This window comes from Erinaceus europaeus, chromosome 14 (genome assembly GCF_950295315.1).
Source record: "Erinaceus europaeus chromosome 14, mEriEur2.1, whole genome shotgun sequence".
Classification (NCBI taxonomy): domain Eukaryota; kingdom Metazoa; phylum Chordata; class Mammalia; order Eulipotyphla; family Erinaceidae; genus Erinaceus; species Erinaceus europaeus.
Window position 1 is genome coordinate 31569878 of NC_080175.1, and position 24133 is coordinate 31594010.

At 50.7% G+C, this 24133-nt stretch overlaps 2 protein-coding genes across 5 annotated transcripts in view; one reads left to right on the forward strand and one right to left on the reverse strand.

Annotated features, from left to right (window-relative positions):
• Nucleotides 1-23724, forward strand: LOXL4 (lysyl oxidase like 4). Of its 3 annotated transcripts, none has more exons than XM_016192949.2 (15): nt 1-144; nt 4788-5098; nt 5955-6133; nt 6930-7135; nt 9459-9497; nt 9613-9832; nt 10803-10989; nt 11074-11228; nt 11749-11916; nt 13240-13402; nt 15624-15867; nt 17729-17844; nt 18999-19135; nt 19509-19620; nt 22525-23724. In XM_016192949.2, exons 2-15 carry the CDS (start codon nt 4822-4824, stop codon nt 22593-22595), a joined length of 2274 nt encoding a protein of 757 aa, XP_016048435.1. In that variant the 5' UTR covers nt 1-144; nt 4788-4821; the 3' UTR covers nt 22596-23724. The 3 variants fall into 3 exon arrangements, with proteins under 3 accessions (XP_016048435.1, XP_016048436.1, XP_016048437.1); XM_016192950.2 differs by having other exon boundaries at nt 10806-10989; XM_016192951.2 differs by lacking the exons at nt 17729-17844; nt 18999-19135; nt 19509-19620; nt 22525-23724 and adding an exon at nt 15986-17722.
• R3HCC1L (R3H domain and coiled-coil containing 1 like) overlaps nt 21484-24133 on the reverse strand; it is a 42952-nt gene continuing 40302 nt past the window's right edge. For both annotated transcript variants that reach the window (XM_007534150.3, XM_060171520.1), the window contains one exon: nt 21484-23828. The gene's annotated coding sequence lies outside the window, so the exon portion shown is untranslated. The remainder of the gene's footprint in view (nt 23829-24133) is intronic.

Below are 24133 nucleotides of genomic sequence, written 5' to 3' on the forward strand. Positions count from 1 at the left end.
TGGGGGTTGGGGGGGAGCGTGGACCCATAAAAAGGCCCCAAGGAGCCTGGGGCGGCCCGTTAGAGCAGCCCTGCCAGGCACCCTGCCTCAGCCCCATTCCCCAGACAGTCTGCACTGCAGCCGGTGAGCACCACGGTCCTTCAGGTGGGTCTCATTGCTGTCCATCTGTGCCCGGGTCCTTCGGTTTCTCTCTAGGTCTGCCAGCTTCTAGGGGCTCCTGAAGGTTGGGAATGAGAGGGATGGGAGTCGCGACAGTCTGGTCGCCCCTAGTTGCCTGCTTCCGAATTGGGGAGCTTGTTGGCTCAGGGGTGCACGCCCTGGTTTGGGGGTACCTGTGTGTCTGTGTAGCTATTTCTCTGTCTCGTCTTCTGCGATAGGGGCAAGGTGAGATCAGATGCCCTGGGAAGGGCAGCAGGACTGAAAGAGGAAAGCCAACTCCATCCCCCAAAGAATTAGACAGGAGTACTTGGGGTGACCCCAAAGCCAGTGCTACAGGAAAGCACCCCAGACACTTTGGGGGGCGGGGCCAGGGGCATTTGCCCTCTACCAGCCCTCCCTAGTGGACCGGGCCAAGCTGGGTGCCAGAATCCCCTAGCTGCTGCCAGAGCAGGTGCCTCTCTGCCTCATGCAAGTAAGTCTGGGACCTACTTGGTTGCACTCAGTGCTGGCACCCACCCCTGAGCCCTCAGACCACGCTGCACCATAAATCAGCCAGCAACTGGTGGAATTTCATTCATTTGCCTGTCTCCCTTCCCTCTTCCAATGTCCACATCTCTCCTGGGCTTCCAGACCCTGCAGAAGTGAGCTACCTCAGCTTCTCTGGGCCAGTCAACAAATATTTTAATACACTATATTAATAGTAATTCATATTAACCTTCAGTAAGTCCCTTCTCTTGCACTTGGGAAAAGAATGGCCCCTTTGGTGCTGTCTGCTGCTCGAGGGCAGCGTTCTCAGCCTGGTTCTCCTTGTACTCAGTGCTGGGGGGACTGGAGAGGTGGGACAGGTCTGGCTGTGGAGACAGGAAGCAGGACAGCAAGTGCTGGGAAGGTGGATGACCAAGAAGACTTGATTCAGGGATGGGTGTTGAAAGATATGTAGGGATTGCGCTGTTACACAGAGGGGAGGAGACTCCAAGTAGAAGGGGCAGTGAGGGTGATAGCCCAGAGGCTGCACATCAGAGGATGTTTTTTGGGGATGAGGAAATGAAGTGTTTGGATGAGCAAGAGTTGCAGAGACTGCAGTAAGCCGCTGGCTGACTGGGAAGAGGGCATTGCCTCTGAGTGATTCTGACATGGTAGGGAACTGCCCTGATTTCAAACCCAGGGTCCTGCAACAGAAGCTCTGGGAGTGGAGGGAGCCCCTTGCTCAGAGTGTGGGGAGGTCAGCCTTAAGCCACACAGCTGGCCTTTCCTGATCACCCAGATGACAGAGCATGCCATAGATGGGGGGTGTTCCCATGGCACTCCCACATTGTATAGGACTTGCCTCTGCATCTAGGAAAGAAAGCTGATTCAAGCCACATGATGGGATGGGGGCAGAGTTCATATTCTGTCTCCTCAGAAGGAAAAACAGCTCTCACACAGCCTTCACTGGGTGACAAGGGCTCTTGACAACTGGAGGGCTGGGAGTCTAACCCTCCCATCCCCTCATCATTGGGGAGCAGGGATGAAAGTCCCTAGCTGTTCTGTATGTGTATGTGTGTGAGTTCATGGTGGTGGGGACATGCAGGAGGAAAGGGAACCTCCAAAGCAGTGGAGAGCACTCTGTTCAGGGTGACAGCCACTTGTGTGTCTTTGTCCCCCCATACTCCTGAGTGGGAAGTGACAGGAAGAAAATACTATATAAGTCTAGAAAGGGAGAGAGCCTAGGAGGTGTGGGGGGGAGGCTTTAGCTGTGAGAATGGGGAGAGGTGAGGAGACCGTAAGCTGGAGAGTGTCAAAAAGGATGGGCCATGGGACTCTGGGCTCACTCTTGAGGTAGGACACTGCTGCCTTCAACCTAAAGGGCTGTGACCAACCTCTATAGTAGTGATTAGTAAAACTGAACTGTCAGTTGAGTGCTTGGTAAGGATTTTATATGTATTCATTTCATCTTCACAAGAGCCCTAGTTAGGTGTCATTATTAGCCCCATTATTCAGAGGGGAAGACTGTACCTCTGGGAAATTAAGTCACTTGCCAGGACCATCCAGAAGCTAGTTGATGGTCATGGCTGAGCCACTAGGCAACTGACTCCAGTCTATACTCTCAGGCCTCGTGCTGTGCCATCTCCCTCCCCGTAGCCACAGATAGTTACTGAGTGCCACCTACAGACCTGGAACTAATCTGGCACTGCTTCATTCCCTGAGTACATCCAGTGTCCTCCTCAAAGCCCATCCCACCAGCCCAGGCTCACCAGAATGGGCGCTGGCAGCTGGAGGCAGTGTTGCTGGGTGCAGGGAAGAATGAGCAGTGATTCCCAGCTTGCTACCAGCCAGCAGGTGGAAAAGAAGTGCAAGAAGCCCAGGAAACACTCCCAGCCAGCCATCCACCCCAACCCCCCACTGCAGCAGTGGCCATAGAAGAGGCCCTTGCCAGAATGAACTCTCTTTTTTAGTTTTTTTGCTTCCAGGGTTATCACTGGAGCTCAGTGCCTGCACTATGTATGTGCCACTCCTTTTTTTTTTTTTAATTTTTTAAATTTTATTCAGTAGGACAAAGAGAGATTGAGAGAGGAGAGAGAGACAGGAGAGAAAAAGATAGACACCTGCAGACTTGCTTCACCACTGGTGAAGCGTCTTCACTGCAGGTGGGAAGCAGGGACTCAAGCTTGGGTCCTTACACGATACTATGTACACTTAATCAGGAGCACTACCACCCATCCTCCTGGAATGAATTCTCGTAAGACTTAAGAATGAACAGGGAGCCAGAGGTCTGATCTCTCCAGCACTGTGCCAGGCCCACCTGGCTACCACAGGCAGTAGAGCCCTCCTGGGGCTGAGCTTCAGCACTGGTGGCTCCAGACATCCAACTGGGACCCTTTCCTCTACAAACCTCCCAGAGCCAACAGTACTTATGTGAGGGCAGACCCCACTCTTACCCCACTACAGCCTCCCTGTCTCTGGTGAATGCCACTGCTTATGCCCCTTGATTCCTGCAGACAGAGGGACAAGACCCATGCTTGGGCTTAAAGCCATTGAACCTTTCATGCCAGCTGACCAGCACTTTCTCCTCCAAGTTCCTAGTTCTGGGACACCTCCAGCTATTCCACAACTTCCTGGGGGTATCTGATGTCTTCACTTTTGTGTCCCAGCTCCTGCCCTGGTAACTGGCAAGCATGCCAACAGTGCATATTGAGTCAACATAAGAGTCATGTGCCCAGATGCAACTAGAGCTGGGACAGAAGTTGTCATAGACTGTCTGAGCTGGAGGAGCTAGGAGAAGGTATTTGATTCAGCTACCTCACTTTAGAAATTAGGAAGAAGGATCCAGAGAGTTTAACAGACTTGCCCCAAGCCTACCCAGTAAATGAGGGGCATGTAAGGCCCTTTCTGCTCCAGGATTCTACCAAGATGGTCTTAGATGAGGGTGTCTAGAGACACAAACAGAGGTAAGTACAGTGTCCCTGGGGAGACATTTTGGAGCTGTCCTCCAACCTTGGAAGCTGCATGACTCAAAGAGCAGACCACATTCTTCTCTACCTGCATGTGAAACATATGAAGAGAACACTCGCCGTGGAGCAGGCCTGTGCTACATGCTTACAGGGTGTCTTACTTAGCAGTCACAATGGTGCTGTGAGACAGGAAGTCTTTTTAAATTGGCTTTTGATTTATTTTTATTAGTGATTTAATAGTGGCTTACAAGGTTACAAGGAAATACTTCCACACTGCACCCACCACCACAGTTCTTTGCCTCAACTCCCCCCACACACACAAGGATAACCACCATAGTTTTCACAAAATCTTGAGTTTGATTATGTTTTTTTTCTTTTTATCAAGTTCATGTGTTTCAGTGCTTTATATTGCACATATGAGTGAAACCATCTGGTAGTTGTCTTTCAGAGAAATGCAAGTCATTTGGTAACAGATATAAAAGATAGCAGCAAGAGTTCTTAAACACAAACACCAAATTAAAGATCTGAAGGATAAAGAGAACAAACAAACAAGATGTACATAAGATTAAAAAGTATTAGAGAGAAAATGACATCATTTAGAAGAACATAGAAGACTGTATGCCTATAAGTGTTATACATAAAAGTATTACATATAATTTATATATGAATATAGTATATATACATACATAAGAGTCTTTTTTAAAAGATCTCATTTATTTATTCATAAGAAGTATAAGAAGAGAGAAAGAACCGGAAATTACTCTGGTATATATGCCGGTGATTGAACTCAGGAACTCATGCTTGAGAGTCCATTGTTTTATCCACTGCACCACCTCCCATACCACAAGAGATTCCTTTTTAAACTGTTCTTGTCTCATGGTTGTTGGCTTGAACATTTTCTCCATCCATTTCTTCCTCCCCTTTCAAACTTTAAAGTTAAGGCAGGAAGTCTTATGCTCACTTTCCAGATGAGGAGATCCAGACTCAGGTTGGATGTAAATGTCCACAAGATCACACAGTTCATGAACGGTGTGGTGAACCACATCAACTAACACTGAGCACAGACTCAGTACCTTCATCTACATACGCACAGCAGACCCTGACCTCCCCCCTCTCTCTGCCAGCAGAGGAGCCATGAAGTCGGGGGGTGGGTGGGCTGTCAGAGGTGGGCTGACCACTGTCATGCTCATTCCCCAGGTGCTGTGGACCCAGCTGCCTTGTGGTCATTGTGATGTTCCTGCCAGCCTCCTTCTCCCTATTCCCCCTGCTCCTGCTGCTGGGCGGAGCCCCACCCAGCAGCCTGCAGTCCCTGGGCCCCTCAAAGCTGCGGCTGGTTGGCCCGGGGAGCAGGCCGGAGGAGGGCCGCCTGGAGGTGCTGCATCAGGGCCAGTGGGGCACTGTGTGTGATGATGATTTTGGGCTCCAGGAGGCCACGGTGGCCTGTCGCCAGTTGGGCTTTGAGGGTGCTCTGACCTGGGCCCACAGTGCCAAGTATGGCCAAGGAGAGGGTGAGTACTAGTGCTTCCCAACAATTGGGTTTCTAAGCCTCTAAGGGGGTCTTGCAGGTGGCAAGTGGGAGAGGTGGGGGTCCCAGGAACAGGCAGTTTGGCTCCTGGTTGCTCACCAGATTTCTCCCAGTGGGAAGAATGGTCAAGCTGGGGAGCTCAGGCACTCTGGCCTGAGAATATCAGGACGCATCTGACTCCTGCCCACATCTGCGACCCTGCAAAATGACCTTCTCCATAGGGTGCCATCTGAGTGCCTCCGCCCCAGGGGACCTCCATTCTGGTCTCCCTATTCTTTCTTGAAATCAGGCTACAAACATCATCAAAACTTAACTCCAAGTGCTTTGAACATAGTACCTGGTATCCACTGGGTGCTGAGCAGAGATTGAGTGGATGGATGGAAGAATAGGCAAGTCCATCTGATTACTGGACTAAATTGGCATTTTGCAAAGACAGATTGTCTTGGACTTGACACCAAGAGGAGGCAGTAGGCAGGGTCTAGGAGGAGCGATGTTTCCCCACCCACTTCCACTTTTTTTTTTTAAGGTTTGATTATTTATTTTGGATAGAGACAAATTGAGAGGGAATGGTGAGATGAAAAGCAGCAGAGACCTGCAGCACTGCTTCACCACTTGTGAAGCTTCCTCTCACAGGTGTGGACTGGGGGCTTGAACCTGGGTCCTTGTGTACTGTAATATGTAAGCTTAACCCAGTATGCTATCAGCAGGTCCCTTCCACCTTCACTTTCTGACCAGAGTTTGCACTAAAAGAGATGATGGCTGTGGGTTCCACTCTGGAAGCAGAGCCACAGCCAGCCTCTTGGTGCCCTCCCTGAGCACATCTGTCCCCTGTGCCACAGGCCACATTTGGCTGGACAACGTGCGCTGTGCGGGCACAGAGAACTCCCTGGACCAGTGTGGGTCCAATGGCTGGGGCATCAGTGACTGCAGCCACTCGGAGGACGTGGGAGTGGTGTGCCAGCCGCAGCGCCAGCGAGGCTACCTGTCCGAAAGGATCTCCAACACACTCAGACCCCAGGTGAGCAGCCCAGGGTGTGGGTTTGGTGCAGACAGCCCCTGGGATGAAGCAGGGTGAGTAGAGACAGAGTGGGAGAAGAGCAGGGACTGCAATATCAAGGGGCCTGGCTCCCGTTTGTGTCCTGGAGCAGATGGCTGGGCACAGGCCCCCAGCTCGCAGGACTGACAGAAGTTGGTCCCTGTAAGGGAGACCAAGGTGGGGGGGTTGCGCCTCTCCCACAAGGCCTGGCCACAATTGCTGCCTCTTCCCGGCACAAACAACCCCAAGCTAAAAACAGCTCAAGCCAAACAGCAGGGGTGGGCAGGGCAGGTCTGGGAGCCCTGCCCTCCACTTCCGGCCACCCTTAACCTGAGGACAGCTTGCCCAGGCCCACTGATGCTGTGGGTCAGGATGGGGGCTCTGCCCAAGGGGGGAGGGGGTCTCTAGGGCCCTACCAGGAACTCAAACACATGCCCATCCTTAGTTCTCCCTAAGGTGTCATGAAAAGTGCCCTCTGTGCCCAGCCGCAGTTCCCCAGATTCCAAGGACTCCCCATCCTGAATTGGTATTGAGAGATTCAGATCTCCTTGGTTCTCTCAGAAATTAAAGAATGTCTCCTAAAAATTGAGACTCTACCTCCTACTTGCTGTGTGGTCTTTTACAAATATCTCTCCCTCTCTGGGCCTCGGTTTCCCGGTCTGTCCAGTGAAAGTGGCTTGGTAGAGTCACCTCTAAGTGCCCTGACCCCCCCATCTCCTCCACATGGAGACCTGCAGAGGCAGGGACCCCAGGGCTCAAGGGGGCCGTGCATTCACAGGGCCAGCGGCTGGAGGCGGTTCGGCTCAAACCCATCCTTGCCAGTGCCAAGCGGCAGAACCCGGTGATTGAGGGGGCGGTGGAAGTGAAGTACGAAGGCCAGTGGCGGCAGGTGTGCGACCAGAGCTGGAGCAGGAACAACAGCAGGGTGGTGTGCGGGATGCTGGGCTTCCCCAGCACGGGTACTGTCGACGGCCACTACTACAGGTAGGGGCATGGCACTTAGGAGGCAGAGAGAGAGAGTTAGTTTTCAGTGAGGGGTGGTGAATGAGACCAGCAAGATTGGGCAATACATTAAGTAAGTGTTGGCGTTGGGAGAAATGGAGCTGAATTTCCTGGGTGAGAGTCTGCTCCGAATAACTCAGAAGGGAGAGAAGGTGGACTTTGAGACCCAAAGAAAGACCTCAAAACAGTTGGAAAGGGAGCATCATACCAGTCACAATACCACATCCTATGCCAGTCACAAAGAAAGGACTGCCACACAGAGAACTCCCCAGATTAAACAAATATATATTGAGTGCAGTGCTTGGTGTCCTTGGTTTATAAGTACGTGCTGTGTCAGTGGCCAGTAACTGATCATGGAGTCTCAGTAGGGTATCTGGCTTTCGTCATCTACAGGGAAACATGTTTACTTGACCCCTGGGATTGTCCTCAGCTTTGATCCAAGCCAAGCTGTGATGGGCTGTGTGTAAGCCAGGTATCAGGTTGGGGTGGGTTTGGGGAGAGGAGGCATAAAACTATGATGTCTGAAATATGACAGACTGTCACAAATTGCATCTGCCAGTAAACGGTGACCAGCCAGCACTCCCCTAGCACCATGTCAGTGACAGTTCTACATAGGTGGTGGTGGCTCACCTAGGACAAAGTGCACATTACGAGGTGCGCGGACCCGGGCTCAAACCTCCAGACCCCACTTGCAAGGGAGAAGCTTCAGTGAAGTAGGGGTGCAGATGTCTCTCTTTCTCTCTCCTTCTCTATCTCCCTCCATCTCAATTTCTCTGCCTCTCTCCAAAATAAATAAATAAATACTACCAGGAACAGTGGATTCATCATGCAAGTACTGAATCCCAGTGATAACCCTTGTAGCAATTAAAAAGAGAGAGAGAGAGAAAGAGAGAGAGAGAGAGGAAGAAAGGGAGGTGAAAAAAAAAAAAAGAAAACTCTGTATAATTATTACTCACACCCTGTCCATGGTGCCAAGGTTTTCATTACTCATGCTCAACTGTGGTCTATGCAATTATTTTTTTATTGTTGTTATTATTGTTGTTATTGATGTCATTGTTGTTAGATAGGACAGAGAGAAATGGAGAGAGGAGGGGAAGAGAGCGGCAGAGAAAGATAGACACCTGCAGAGCTGCTTCACTGCCTGTGAAGGGACTCCCCTGCAGGTGGGGAGCCAGGGGCTCGAACCGGGATCATTAGGCCAGTCCTTGAGCTTTGCACCACCTGCGCTTACCTTGCTGCGCTACTGCCCCTCTCCCGGTCTATGCAATATTTTAAGAGAGCCTACATCCACACAAATTTTATCCCAGTATATTGTTGTTATTGCGCTACATTTTTGTTATTTATTGTTGTTAATCTCCAATGGTGTCTAATTTGCATATAAATTGTGGAACTGGACCTTACACAGGTGTGATTTCACTGCTCCTGGGTTTCTTTTCCATTCAGATAGAGAGATACCACAGCAGCACTTTCCCCGGGTGCTAGGGCACCTCCCATGTGGTGCCACGGTTAAAACCTGGCTCACACTCAGTTATGTCTCTGGCTGCCTAACTTATAAATTAAGCTATCGTTAGTATGCAGGTATATGGAAAGGATGCACATAGTTTGGATTATCCCATTGCAGGCATTAACTGAGGGTCTTAGAGTGCATCCCCACAGATGAGGAGGATGGACTCTTTGTCTCTCATCTAGCAAGCAGTCTCCCACAGTGCACTGGGCCATCTACACTCACCCACCCTAAGTCTCTGACTTAGATGACCCTGGTCATGATGACCAGCCATATGGTTTCTCCTTGGAGAGGACAGGGACGTGGATTCCTGACTCCTCACAGCCAGTTAATTGCACCCCCAGGCCAGCTGACACAACAGTCACCCAGGAAGAAAGCAGCCCTGATTATAGCCTCAGTGTCTCGGGGTGGGCTGCCCCCACCAGCCAAGACTCTGACTCCTACATGTCCATGAAGATCCTTTCCCTGAAGCCCTTTCTCTTAGCTTGCCACCTAAAGATGCCCCTTCATATACACTCCAGGCAGGGCTAATGAAGAGCTTCAGCCCCGTGCAGAAGAGGCCCCATCTTAGAGCCACTCAAGGGACCAAAGTGGCCTCTGTTTGCCTCCACATAAAGGGGAGTCTGTGTGCTGAGCCCTCTCTCAGGGTGTCTGTGAAGCTCAGTCTTGAATGAGGCTTGTAAATGAGCTTGCAGACTGTGAGGTCCTGGGCAAAGTCAAGGACAGTTATGAGGAACTCAGGGGGGCAGGAGTAGGATTTCTGTCCTCACCCTACTCCCTGCCTATTCTCTTCCATGGCAGGAAAGTCTGGAATCTGAAGATGAAGGACCCCAGGTCCAGGTGAGGAGGGGGATGCCATGAACTGATGCAGCATGAAGCCCCAACCACCCACAATTCCTGAGTCCCAGGCTCCACCCTCAACATGCTCCCACACTCGGCCTCCCTTGTCTTCCAGACTAAAGAGCCTGACTAAGAAGAATTCATTTTGGATCCACCGGGTCAGCTGTCTGGGGATAGAGCCCCATTTGGCCAGCTGCCAGGTGCAGGTGGCGCCGGCACGGGGCAAGCTGCGGCTGGCCTGCCCAGGGGGCATGCACGCTGTGGTCAGCTGTGTGCCAGGATCCCACTTCCGCCCTGGGAAGGCAAAGCCAGGGCGCAAGGAGCCGGTGGCAGAGGTGGGCATTCGGGGCCTGTACCCCCAGCCTGGAAGCACAGGCCCTCCTAGGCAGAACCCTTCCCAGAGGCCAGGGCAGAGGCTCTCAAGGACAGGCAGGAGAGAGGAGACAGACTCTCTGGGCTACACTGGTTTAGACTGATGAGGGTAACTTGCAGAAGTGGGGCCGTGGGGTGGGTTTCAAAGGGAGCAGTTCTAACACCACTGTAAATGGAAAGCTGACCTCACTGTCCCGGAATAGTGGGACCATGACAACAGTAATTACAATGACTGCTACATTCACATTTATTCCCCTTGGAATAATAAAAAAAAAAAAGCAGGGGGCTCCCACCTGATAGGGACCACATGTTACATTACTGTGCTCAAGGACCCAGGTTCAAGCCCCTAGCCCCTACATGGAGGAGGAAGCTTCATGAACAGTGAAGCAGTGCTGCAAGTTTGGTCTTTCATTCTTCCTCTCTATCCCTTCTATCTCAATTTCTTTCTGTCTCTAGCCAAAATAAATAAAATAAAATACACATTTTAAAAAAGCAGCACACAGCAGCAAGGTGAGGCATCTCCTGGGGAAATAGGAAGGGCAGGAGGAAGAGGAGAGTGGATACTCTCTCCCAACCACCTGAGACTGTTAATGTTTATTTATTTATTTATTTTTGTTGATGAAAGAAATATCCAGAGGGAAAGAAAGAAAGACCAAAGAACTGCTCAGCTCTGACTTATGGTGGTGCTGGGGGATTGAACCTGGGACCTCAGAGTCTCAGATGTGAAGGTCTTTTGCATAGCTATTATGCTGTCCCCCAGCTCCCCCTGTTCAATGAGTGCCCTGTAAATGGAAAGGCCACTGAGGAAAGGGAGCTTGAGCAGGAACATCGTGGGCAGTCAGAGGCAGACTGGTGCTCTGCCCAGCTGGCAGGGGCCTGCCTGGGGTCCTCGGGGTGGCAGTTCTGCCCCTGAAGCCATTTTCTTCCTCCTAGCAGGAGATGAGGGTGCGCCTGCGTTCGGGGCCTCAGGTGGGCGAGGGCCGGGTAGAGGTGCTCCTGAACCGTCAGTGGGGTACTGTGTGTGACTATGGCTGGAACCTCGCCTCGGCCAGTGTCGTGTGTCGTCAGCTTGGCTTTGGTTCTGCAAGGGAGGCCCTGTCTGGTGCCCAGATGGGCCAGGGTGAGTGAGGGCTGGGGCTAGAGGGTCTGCCTGTGCCACTGGCCCAGCCCTTGGCACACAGGCTCACTGGACACCCTGTCCCAGGCCTGGGACCCATCCACCTGAGTGAGGTGCGCTGCAGAGGCTATGAGCGCACCCTTGGGGACTGCTCCGCCCTGGAAGGGCCCCAGAATGGGTGTCAACATGACAATGATGCTGCCGTCAGGTGCAACATCCCTAACATGGGCTTCCAGGACCAGGTGAGCTTAGGTGTGGGTGTGGCTTCAGGACAAGGTGGCCATTGTGTGTGTGTGGGGGGGGCGTGGTGGTGGCATGCATGAAAGGGCTTCTGCCTTGGGCCCTAAGTGCTCTTTTCCTTGGAGAGCACAACTGGGGGATCTCTGAGGTGGGCAGGGTTTAGGTACAATCTATCAGGAACCATGGGCTTTCCCTTCTGTAAAATGGGGTGACCTGTCTCTGGGTCACTGTGAGTGGGACAGCAGATGTGAATGGCCTTGGCAACTGGCAAGTTGTCATTCACAGTGGAGCTCAGCTAAAAAGGGGCAAGAACCAGAGCAGAAGCCCCAGTTGAGGAACCTGGAATCATATGTCTCTGATGGGGACAGAGGTTGGAAAGCAGCATGACACCCTGGAGCTAGGGGAGGGAGGATCCAGAGAAGGGACTGTTACATCCAGTGCCACAGTGAGACCCAGAACAGCCATCCTCAACACCACCTGCCTCCCAAGGACACCTGCTCCTCATACCTCTGGCCCTTGCAGGTGCGCTTGGCTGGTGGGCGCAGCCCTGAGGAGGGCTTGGTGGAGGTGCAGGTGGAGGTGAATGGCATCCGACGCTGGGGGGCTGTGTGCAGTGACCACTGGGGGCTCACAGAAGCCATGGTGGCCTGTCGGCAGCTGGGCCTGGGCTTTGCCAGCCATGCCATCAAGGTAGGTCCTTGCCTTGCTCCAAAACTTCTTTTTGGTGAGTAGAGTATGTGCTTTGCAAGCCTGTGGCCCAAGGTTTGATCCTTAGTTCTGTATGTTTTTCTCATAAAAAAATACTTTTAATGCAAAACATCTTGTCTAATGCTATTGATCATTCAAGAAGCAGCTACTTACTGAGAGCAACTAAAGGCCAGTGTCACGTTGAGTGTTGGGAGACTGTGGGGAGCAAAACAGCACAGCTTCTGTCTCCAGGAGCTGCGGGTCACAAGAGGGAAGTGGCTCATGAGACAGGTCTCTAGTTGCATCAGTAGGAAAGGTGAACACAGGGGAGCCAGGCCAAGAGGGGAAGAGTAGACAGCCCATGCAGAGACCTTGTGGCTGAAGGAAGCAGAACTCTGCTGAGGAAATCAGAGCCCAGGGGTAGAGCATGGCCTTTGAGGATGAGCTGTGTGTGATGTGAAGCTAGAGAAGGGCCAGGGGTAGGACCCCTCAAAGCCAGAAAGCCAGACATATTTTTTCTCACCAGGGTTAGTGCTGGGTCTCATTCCTGCATGACAAATTTACCACTCCTGACAGTCATTTTTTATTTATCTTTCTCTCTCTCTCTTTCTTCCTTATTTGCTAGGGAAGAAAGTGAGAGGGGGGTGGAGAAATATAGAGGAGGAGAGACAGAGTAACACCTGTAGCCCTGTTTCACAGTTTGTGAAGCCTCTCTCCTGCGGGTGGGGAGTGGGTCTTGAACCTGGGTCCTCCTTGCGCATGGTAGTATGTGCACTCAACTGGATGTGCCACTGTACACCATCACTCACCCACACACCCCCTTTTTTTTTTTTTTTGCTAGATTTCTCCCTTTGCTATTTGTCAAGCTGTTAGGGTGGAAACTAGCCTAAAAACAGAGACACAGCCTAGCAGCAGCTGGCTAGGAACAGACTGGTAGCAGACTTCTCAGCATGGACTGGAAGATGTCAGGGAAACTAAGTTAAAAGAGGCCTTGACTGGAGGGACCTCAGCTCTGCCCACCCTGGCCCTCCAGGCAACATCAGAGAACTGGGCTCAACCCCGGCAGCTGTGGAGACCTGGAGCAGGGAAATAGCAGCCAACCAGTCCTCTTCAAGTGCTGAGGACCGGAGAGGGGTGGGGACACGATCAGGGGTGGAAGTCACAAGAGGCAGATGTTCACCTCTATCCATGGAAGACACCTCTTCCATGGGGGGAGTAGGTCTGAAGTAGTGAGGGTTGTCCCCTCCCTGAACACTGGACATAGCCAGGGTGGTGAGGAGTCAGATGGACATCAGAGGTAATGACTCCGACTGTCTGTTTCCTCAGGATGCCTGGTACTGGCAGGGAACGCCAGGAGCTGGAGAGGTGGTGATGAGTGGGGTGCGCTGCTCAGGCACAGAGCTGGCTCTGCAGCAGTGCCAACGGCATGGGCCTGTGCACTGCCCCCATGGCACAGGTCGCTTCTCAGCTGGAGTCTCCTGCACAGACAGTGAGTAGTGCTGAGCCCCACCCCTTCCTTCAGGGAGCACCCCAGTGCTGGTCCCAGCTAAAGCCTGGAAGGGTGAGGAACTGGGGGCAGGCTTGATACCACTTGCAAGCTATGTGGCCACATCACTTGTTACATGGGGTACTTCCCCTGCCCCCCCATGGAGTTCTCAAGGACATGTGGAGACACGAGGATTCACATACCATGTTCTAGTCTTCCAGTGTCAGGAGATTGTTTGAAAAAAAAATAATGAAATAGAATAGAAAACAACAGAGTGCACTACATTAGAAGAGGTAATATGCTCAGGTACAACATAAAATATCTTTCTGTGGTTTGTAGCAAAAAGGTAGTTTGAAAGCTGTTGCAGAGGGTGTGCAAATGTGACGGGCATGAGAGGCCCTGGGCTCAGCCACATGCTCTCCTGAGCTGTGGGCTGGAACCAACCCAGTGGACACTTGCCCTTCTTCCCAGATAAGCTTCAATGCCAGGGCACCCAGAGCCTTTATCCATGAACTTCCAGGCCCCCTGTCTCTGTGCAGTGTGCCCTGGAAGAACTCTCGGCCCTCACTGAAGACCTCCCACAAGGCAGTAGGGCACTAGGGGGACCTTCCCAGTCCCAAGGCTCACAGCCGAGTGGGAGTGACTTTCCATCCTGGAAACCCTCCCTGTCCCTGTCTGCGGTGGACAGCTGGTCTCCTCCTGAACATTTGACACTTCCTCTGGCCTCTGCTGCCATCTCTACTTCTCCACTGTGATTTTTCTCCTTTCTTCCCTTTCCTCTCCCTCTTCACTCTCTCTGAAAGCTCCACCTCCATCCCTCAGGAGCTCTAGCATTTGTCAGAGGGTACATATTGACTCCCTCCTGAACAGGTGGCAGGATTTTGAGGACAGTGTTGGTCATGGAACAAGCATGACATAGCCAACTAGAGCCATTGCTGCCCTCAGTGCCCATCCACTGGAGTGAAGCAGGGCTTCTGGCTTAGGACAGTCAGGGTGGATTCCTCTGTGGGATGCCTCTACCCAAAGTCTGAACCATAATCCAGGCTTTGCACTCAGTGACTTCCTGGGGTGTCATGTAGCAATAGCTTTGGGCCTCCATATATCTGTGCTGACGTACATGGGGGAGAGGAGTGGGGGAGAGGAGTGGGGGAGGAGGCTGCTGGCTCCCAAGGAAGGTCAGGAAGGAGGGACGCTTTGGAAGGTTGGTGTGATACACAGAGAAGCACAACAATGTGCTTTCTCAGTGCCCTTGGGAGACTTCCAGATGCTCTGGGATGAATACCTTTGGGAGCAATAGGTTAGGAGTTCTGAAGGAATCACAGGCTTAGAGCAGTAGCAGAATGGACCCCAAATGGCAGAGCTCCTCCTATTCTCCCACCCAACACTCCCCTAGTCCCCTCGACCCTAACATTGAGGGGACTGAGGCCCAGAGAAAGAGAGTGATGGAGCTGAAGTAACCAAGTTAGACACCAGCAGAACTGACTGAGGGCATAACTACACAGAGGCCCTGAGAGACCAAGAACCCTTCTACAAACATGTTAAAGAGAAGCATGGATACCAGCTAATCCCACTCAGAGGTGGACCTGAAGAACAAAAGCAGAAATAGAAAACACAGAATAAAGCTGTATTTTGGACTGCATTCAGTATACAGGGCCAAAGCAAAAGATCCTGGGAAGGGAGGTGTTTGGTAAGAGGGAGACTTTTGGATCCTGGTGCATGATGGTAGATACGGACCCAAGTGGTACAGACACCTATCATGGGGAGATGTGAAAGTATATCCATGTGTCAACAACTTTACTGACAGCCACTAGCCCCCACCCCATAAAACAATAAAACAAGAAATAGCAGCTTACATTGTGTGTTTACCACGAGCCAGACTATGATTGAGCAAGCACATCACTGCAGTGATGCCACTATTATAACCCCATGTTACAGATGAGTAAAAGAAGAGAAAGTTTTAAGCCAGTCACAGAGCTCTTTCATGATTCCAGATGGAAGTTAAGCTGAGACATAACTCAGGCAGCCCTGCCCCCAGCCCTGTACCATCTGCCAGGTTAAGGCAGTCCTTTGCCATTAGTCATCCCGTTGACCTTGACTCCTATGCCACCCCACTGCTCTGTGGCCTCCGAAAGGGCCTGGGGGTTAGCCTGCCCTCATAGCAGAGCAGCAATGGCTGCCTCACTGCCACTACCTTCTGCATCCAGCCATCCCCTCTGCCTCCCAGGTGCCCCGGACCTCGTGATGAACGCCCAGCTGGTGCAGGAGACGGCCTACCTGGAGGACCGCCCACTCAGCCAGCTCTACTGTGCCCATGAGGAGAACTGCCTCTCCCAGTCTGCTGACCGCATGGACTGGCCCTACGGTCACCGGCGCCTGTTGCGCTTCTCCTCACAGATCCACAACCTGGGCCGGGCCGACTTTCGCCCCAAGACAGGCCGCCACAGCTGGATTTGGCACCAATGCCACAGGTTAGTGCCAGGGACAAACAAAGTCTTGGGACCAAAACCAGCATAGTTTTTCTCTGGCTTGGAGTAAAGTTTCATAAGAGAGGTAAGCACTCTTCCTACTGTTTAACTCACCTTTCAGGAGGCAATAAGGAATCCCAGGAGCATCAGCCATCCTTCTGCTCACCCCCTCCTCTGCCGGATGTATCAGCAGTGCTGGTGTCATAGGGCCCCTTGCCCACAGAGACATCCAGCAGAACAGATTCTGCCAGCAAGGCTGGTTTTTGTCAAAATGATTCTGGATTTTTTTTTTTTTTGCCTTCAGGGTTATCACTGGGGCTTTGCCTGAACTACGAATCCACTGCTCTGGGAGGCCATTTTTACCATTTGTGTTGCCCTTGTTGTTGGTATTGTTGTTGTTGTTGGATAGGACAGAGAGAAATCGGGGGGGGGGGGGGGGGGCGGGGTGAGACAGAGAGGAAAGACACCTGCAGACCTGCTTCATCAGCTTGTGAAGTGAACCCCCTGCAGGTGGGGAGCAAGGGGTTCAAACCGGGATCCTTATGCTGGTCCTTGCATTTTGTGCTATGTGTGCTTAACCCTCTGTGCTACTGCCCAGCCCCTGCTGGGTCAGTTTTATATGTTGGACCTTGAACAGTGTTTGTTTTTTGTGTCATCTCTGGGGCTTCACCATTCTGGGCCAACTTTTGCAGATAGAGCGAGGCAGAGACACACATAGAGAAAAGGCTACCACAGTAACAATCTCCCTCCAGTGTGATGGGAGCCAGGCTTGAACCTGGGCAGCACACCATCCAGGTTAACTATTTTGCTAGTCCTCGATTTTTTTTCTTTTCATACCAGAGTTATTGCTGGGGTTAAGTGCCTGTATGACAACTCCACAGGTCCCTGTGGTTTTCTTTTTAAATTATTATTATTGAGGATGAGAGACAGAGATGGAGAGGCAGAGAGGAGAGATGCCTATAGCACTGACCCACCACTTGCAGAGCCCTCTCACAAGTGGAAGCAGGGTCTTGAACCCGTGCTTTCTACAGGTTGTGTGGACAACCAGCCCTTGGGCCTGGTTTTTAAAAGGCCAGATGAATTGGGGACATCTAGAAACCCAGAGACCCAGAATAGACCTCCCATCTACAATGCTGTTTCTGCAGAAAAGCATGCTGGTTCCTGCAAAACCAGGCCCTAAAGAACAGCACGAACGCCAGTCCTGAAAGGGAGATAATGGGCTTCCTTTCCTGTCAGAAACTCCCAGCCAAGACCGTGGTAGAGACAATGCCATTACAAAGAATGGGGAAATGTTTTCCTTTTTTCTTTTCTTCAGGACACAGCTGAGGGTGGGGAGAGCTGAGAGGAATGAGCAGTGACTTGGAGACTTGGCCTTGCCTGGGATAATAAGCACTTTTTCCAGTACCAAGAACAGAGTTGTCATTAGAAGTGGACTGGAAACAACAGTAGCCATTTGGTCCCAGGCTGATAAGGAGGGAGCAGGCAGCCCTCCCCAGGGCCCAGCTCCCAAGCTGGCCCCTAGAAAACCACCTTTTTCCTTACCATGTCCCATGCAGACCAAGTGGCCAGGCAGCAGCCCACTGGGGGTTCCCAGCCTGAACTTTTCACCACCTGCCCCAACACTGAGATGGGGGCAGCTAGCTGTGCCTTGCTGCCTGGCCGGGGTGCCCAGAGGGTAGGCCCTAGGGCACACTAATCCTGGGTTTGGGAGGGAAAAGGCACTGCCCTGCTATTATGCACTTCCTCTCTGCATAATGATGGGGCTGAGTGTCTCAGCCCTCCCCACCACCTCCATCCCCCAAGAGGATGTGCTAGCGTCCCTGCCAGGCTGACAGCACTCCGCACCCCGTTTCCCCCCTCACAGGCATTACCACAGCATTGAGGTCTTCACCCACTATGACCTGCTGACTCTCAATGGCTCCAAGGTGGCCGAGGGGCACAAAGCCAGCTTTTGTCTAGAGGACACCAACTGCCCTGAAGGTAAGTGGTTTCTGTCAGGCAACCTCTGAGAAACTCTTCAATCCCCATGGGGTCAAGGCTCCCTTTCCCCTGCTCAACAGCCCCCAGACATTGGATGATTCCAGCCTGAGAACAATCAGCACTCAAAGCAACTGAAAAAGACCAAGTTCTGGGGCCAAGCAGTGGCACACCAGGTTGAGAACACAGGTTAACATGTTCAAGGGCTTGAACTTGCAGGGGGGGAAACATCGCAAGTGGTGAGCAGTGCTGCAGGTCTTCCTCCCCCTCCTCTAGCTCCTCTTCCTCTCTCAAATTCTCTGTCTTATTGAATTAAAAAAAAAAAAAGACAAACATGGCTGCCAGAAACAATGGATTCATCATGCAGGTACTGAGTCCCAGTAATAACAATGGTAAAAAAAAAAAAAATACACAAGATTTTGCCATCTGAAGTCCTGTTGGAAGACTTATCCCCTCCCTCAGCATTCCCAACACCATTTAGAGCAATTTTGAAATGCCTAACACTTTCTTTAAAATTTTTGAATTATCTTTATTTTTATTGGATACAGCCAGAAATTGAGGAATGGGGAGATAAGGAGAGAGACAGAAAGACACCTATAGCCCTGCTTCACCACTTGTGAAGCTTTCCCTATGCAGATGGGGACCAAGGGCTTGAACCCAGGTACCTTGCGCACTGCTCAACCAGGTGCGCCACCACCTGGCCCCTGCCTAACACTTTGTTTGGGTCCAGACCTGCTTTATCTCTAAGTTCTTTGAGGGGATAGATTGACCGGTTCCTGTTTGCAAGCCGAGTTCCTAGTCCTCAGGAGTAAGATCACAGACACAGGCTCATTAGATTTGGATGGACACACGTCTTAACACAGAAGGGCTGCAGTATCTCCCAGCCTCATACATTCTAAGCCTATGGGTCCTTATTTGCATTGAAGGACCTCAAGAAGCAGCCATATGTGGGATTTGCTATAGTGCTGGATTCATAGTTAAGTAGACATTCTTGCTGAAGCTCAGCAAGGTATCGACTTGAATTTCACAGGGGTAATTGGACTACCTTTAACTAGGACTAGTGTGGGGCTCAGTGAGCAAATATGAGAAAGACCAGCAGAGTGCTTGGTCCTTGTCCTCACCCAGTGCTCAGTGACTGCCAATCCCCTTCCCCATAGGCCTGCAGCGGCGCTATGCCTGTGCCAATTTTGGAGAACAGGGTGTGACTGTAGGTTGCTGGGACACCTACCGGCATGACATCGACTGCCAGTGGGTGGATATCACAGACGTTGGCCCTGGGGACTACATCTTCCAGGTAAGGGGGCTTGTGGGGACTCCCTGTTGGAACTCCACGTCCTCCAGATGTCCCATCCCCTCCTAGCCCTCCCCAACCTGAGTTTCACAAACTCTGCTTTTGACGGGTAGCAGAGATAGCAGGGAATCAGGGAGCAGGGAATCAGGATGCAGGGGACAGCTTGGGTTTGAGTCCTGATTTCAGGGGCAACAGGCATGTCACAGCTTCAGTCTGACAGGTGGGGCCATTGAAGTCCACCTCCCGGTGTAACTATAAGGATTAAGGAAGCAGACACTTTATACAAGTCCATGAACCGTGTAAAGCACTATCATCGCTACCATCAACTCGCTCGAAAGCCGAATCATCTTTCAGCTGCCCCCTTCTCTCACACTAGGTGGTTGTGAACCCCAAATATGAAGTGGCAGAGTCAGACTTCTCCAACAACATGATGCGGTGTCGCTGCAAGTATGATGGCCACCGGGTCTGGCTGCACAACTGCCACACAGGTAACTAACTGGGAGCCATCGTCTGGGTGGGGAAGCTGGAAGACTAAATGTACCTGCGCAGGACTTGACTGTGTGGTTGAAATGTGAGGGATGAATGAGTATCTTTAGACTGCATCCAAGGTCAGCTTCTAGAACAAACAGCTACCCCATCAGCCTTGCCCACTAGCTACTTCTTCTGCAGCCCTCTCTGCCCTGTTTGGATTATAAACCACTTCCTATGTATCCTAGTCACAGAGAAGTTGGATTCACTCTCTTGCTTTGTCCTTATTTAGAACTCACCTCTTAAACACTCAACAATCAGTTCTTCAGTGCCTTTACCTAGAGATGTTCCTGTGACTTCAAGCCTTCTTGGGATTGTCCTCTTCTGGTTCATGTTACTTTTTTTTTCTTCATTTTTTAAATTATCTTTATTTATTGGACAGAGGCAGCCAGAAGTTGAGAGGGAAGGGAATGATAGGAAGGGTGGCAGAGACACACCTGTATTACTGCTCCACCACTCACAAAGCTTTCCCTCTGCAGGTGGGGACTGGGGGCTTGAACCTGGGACCTTGTGCATTGTAACATGTGCGCTCAACCAGGTGCTCTACCACCCAGCCCCTCACGTTACTTCTTCCCTCCCCTCAGAGTCTTTCTTGGCTGCCCCCATCCTAGGCTGACTCTCACAGCTAAAGTAGCAGTGATCCAGACGTATGCTGCTCTCTCCAGCTGTGATCACAGCCTGTAGGAAGAGAAACAGGTCTTGGGAGACTTCTAAGATCGACAGTGATAGATAAGAAAGAGTTTGTAAAGAGGCAGAGTAAGGTGGTGTAGTTTTACCTGATAAAATTTTCCTACATCTTCAAGTTCCAAAATGCTGGTATTGTTATAGGCTATATGTGTTTCCATTCACCCTTGCTTATGTGGGGTGGGGCAGAGTTTCCCATTCAGTCAACAAGTTATTTATTAAGACTTAATTCTATGTTAATACTGTGCCAGGCACTAGGAACATAAATCAGAGAAAGTTCAGAGGTCAGGGTCAAATAGGGTAGCCAGGCTTGTGAATGGGTGACCCTTACGTTACCAAATGCTCCTGCCTGGGATGAAGTAAATAATGAGCAAACACAGAGGGGAAACATGGGGGCAAGCAAAGGTTTCTAATTTTTTTTTTTTAAACTGAGTTTCAAAAGAGGGGCAGAAGTTGGAGGAGTAGAGCAAAGGCACGAGATGGACTTAGAAAGCCCATCGAGTTCCTAATCCAATTCCACAGCTTCTAGCTCTAAGATAGTAAAGGAAATCTCAACCTCAGAATTTCCCTCTTTTTTTTTTCCAGGCAATAGGAAGAACTTTTAAATCAAAAGTTATATTCATTAGTCAATTACATTCATTAGATATTTTGCTTGCAATATTTGTATAACTGATGGGTCCTACATATAAACAATGTTTTTTACCCTGAAAATAAAGAGCACTCAAATATCTCTTCCTTTCCAAGTCACACCTACACTTATTACTACTTCTAAATGTCCTTCCTTTTTACCTCTTCTCTCTCCCAGTGCTGGTAAGAGTTGGAGTTCAGAACTCTCTGGTCACCTTCCCCTATCATCTCTCCCCCACTGGGAGTATGGACCAAAATTCTTTATGGGGTGCAGAAGATGGGAGTAATTGCTTCTCTGCTAGACATGGACATTGGCAGGTTGATCTATACCCCTAGCCTGTTTCTGTCTTTTCCTAGTGGGGTAGGGCTCTGGAGAGGTGAGGTCTTGAAGCACACCAGTGAGGTTGTCTTCTCAGGGAAGTCAGGATGAAATCATAGTAACATCTGCAACTTGGTGGCTGAAAGGCAGTAGGATATAAAGCAGGACAAAATGACTAATGAACAGAAACCAAAAAGTGAAATTTTCTCTTTATTTTTCAAACCCAGTAGAGGTCTTTGAGGAGGGGGGTTGTGATGGTTCTTGCTAAGATAATGGAATTTTTCATCTTCTGGGCTTCTGAGAGCTATTGACAAAGTTCAGTGAAGGGGGGCTGGAAAGGTCACATAATTGTTTTCAAAAGACACTTTTAGCAACAGATGGAAGACAGATGAGTAAAGAGAGAGAAATGGTCTATGGACTTTAGTATGTGGCAGAGCAGACTTGGCTGCCACTTAGTGAGACCGAAGTCTGAGTGGAATGAGGAACTGAAATCTGAGGCTGCACACATGGAGACAGGATCCTCCATAACGCTGGGCTGCAAGGGGTCCTGGGCCACTGGTGAGATGGGGAGAAAAAAAATTGTCAAAGACCCTGTGGGAGAGCAGTCACAGTTATAAGTCTGAACTTATTTAATAAAAGGACTACTTATAGAGGTGCAAGCAATACTTAAGGGGTGTGAGACATGGAGGCATAAGAGTAGGAAAGAGTTGTCACTTTTGGGCCTGATGGGGTGAATGTTGTCCTGGAGCTGGTGAAAGCTAGAGCTGCAGAGGAGGGAGGTCATGACCGGAGCTGGACACACAGGAGACCATAACAGCCACACCCCATCCTTCCATCCTTTCTCTGTGCACTGCTAGTCTCCTGCTATTGTTTCTGCTGGCCTAGATCAACCAGAAACCAAAGGACAAGGGAGCCAGGGTGATGGAATCTCTAGAGGTCAGTTCCCAAGGGTACCAAGGAGAACAAAGAAGGGTACAGAATCCATCTGGAGAGAGGGCATCAGAGAGGAACCAGCACACCCTTTTCCATTCAATAACCTCTTCTTCCTCTTATTCCCCGAACTCTACACCTGTTAGGATCTATTTCTGTAGACTGGAGTGGGGTCAGTGAGCATGACTGAGCTGATGTAAAGGATGGGAAGGAGGCATGGCAGAATGCATGTATTGTGAAGTTGTGAGGGAGATGGATGAGAATGGCAGGGCTGGATACTTAGCTGCTCTCCTTTGGCTCACAGGGGATTCATACCGAGCCAGCACAGAGCTCTCCTTGGAGCAGGAGCAGCGTCTCAGAAACAACCTCATCTGAAGCCTTCACTGCACTCTCCCAGCTGCTGCCCACACATCAAATACCTCAGCTTATTGGAGCCATGCCCTTCACAGAGCCCTGACTCAGATGGAGAGGGACTAATGTCAAGGGGCACCAAGTTCCTGCTCAGGAAGCTGTTTGATGACCAAGCCAGCATGATACTGAACCTTCATGAGGGCTCTGAACCTGGCCCCTTACGGCCTTTGGCCTACAGACTCTGGCCTCCAGTTGAGCTCCTCTTCCATAAGGAGTGCTAATTTTTCTTGGATCTTGCCCCAGAGGTTCCTGGTTCAGGAGCAACCAACTCCTTAAGTATAGACTATGGCCCAACCTTCCCCACATCCTCATCCGAGTGGCGCTTTGCAAATGTCTTAGAGGGCAGAGGACCAAAATGTACAGGGGTAGCTCTCTGCTGTGAGTTCAAAGTCACAGAAGTTGGATTCACTCCCTTGCTTTGTCCTTATTTCGAACTCATCTCTTAAGCACTCTCAACCATCAGTTCTTTAGTGCCTTTACCTTTACTCCTACCACAGATAAGGAATTCCCAATATTTTTCGATCCCCTTATCTCCTGGGCCAACACCACCAGTTACTGGGTCCTCAAGAAGGGGCCAGATTCATAGAAATGAACACACAGTCTTCCTGTAAAGCAGCAAGGCCAAGCAGAAAGGTTGTCGGGGAAATAATGAATCCTAGCTCCTGTCAGGGCTTCTGTCAAGGGAAAACAACAACAACAACAACAACAACAACAAACATGCAGTATACACAGCAGGCAATCCAGTCTCCTTAACATCTTAGGACTAGCCTAAATTTCAGATCTCAGCCTAAGTTTTGCAAGTGAACTTTGCATTGAATAAATGTTTGCAGTGGAAGAACACTGATCAAACAAGCCACTCTTCTCTGTAGAGGAAGACAGGTAGAGTGGGGTAAGGGGGTTCAGAGGGGCAGGAGATTCTGGAGAAATCTCTGAAGGGGGAACATTTAATTTAGATACAGACTAAGCTTGAAGGCAACCATCCCTGCTTGGCATGGCTGTGATTTGCTCTTGTTCAGGTGGTGTAAGATCCATGATCTCTTTGAACATGCTGTTCCTCACACGTCTAACTTGGCAATAAAGGTTTCTCACTACAGACTGCTTGAAGAAGCCCAGCTGTGTAGTTCCCAGCACATTAACCGGTGGCCAGAGTGATGGGGGGGGGGGCGGAATACACATACTACTCAGGACCATATTTCACTTCTTTTTTTTTTTTTTTTTTTTCCTCCTCCAGGCTTATTGCTGGGCTCAGTGCCTGCACCATGAATCCACCGCTCCTGGAGGCCATTTTCCCCCCCCCTTTTGTTGCCCTTGTTGTAGCTATTATTATTGCCCTTGTTGACGCAATTCGTTGTTGGATAGGACAGAGAGAAATGGAGAGAGGAGGAGAAGACAGAGATAGACACCTGCAAACCTGCTTCACCGCCTGTGAAGCGACTCCCCTGCAGGTGGGGAGCCGGGGGCTCGAACCGGGATCCTTACGCCGGTCCCTGCGCTTTGCGCCA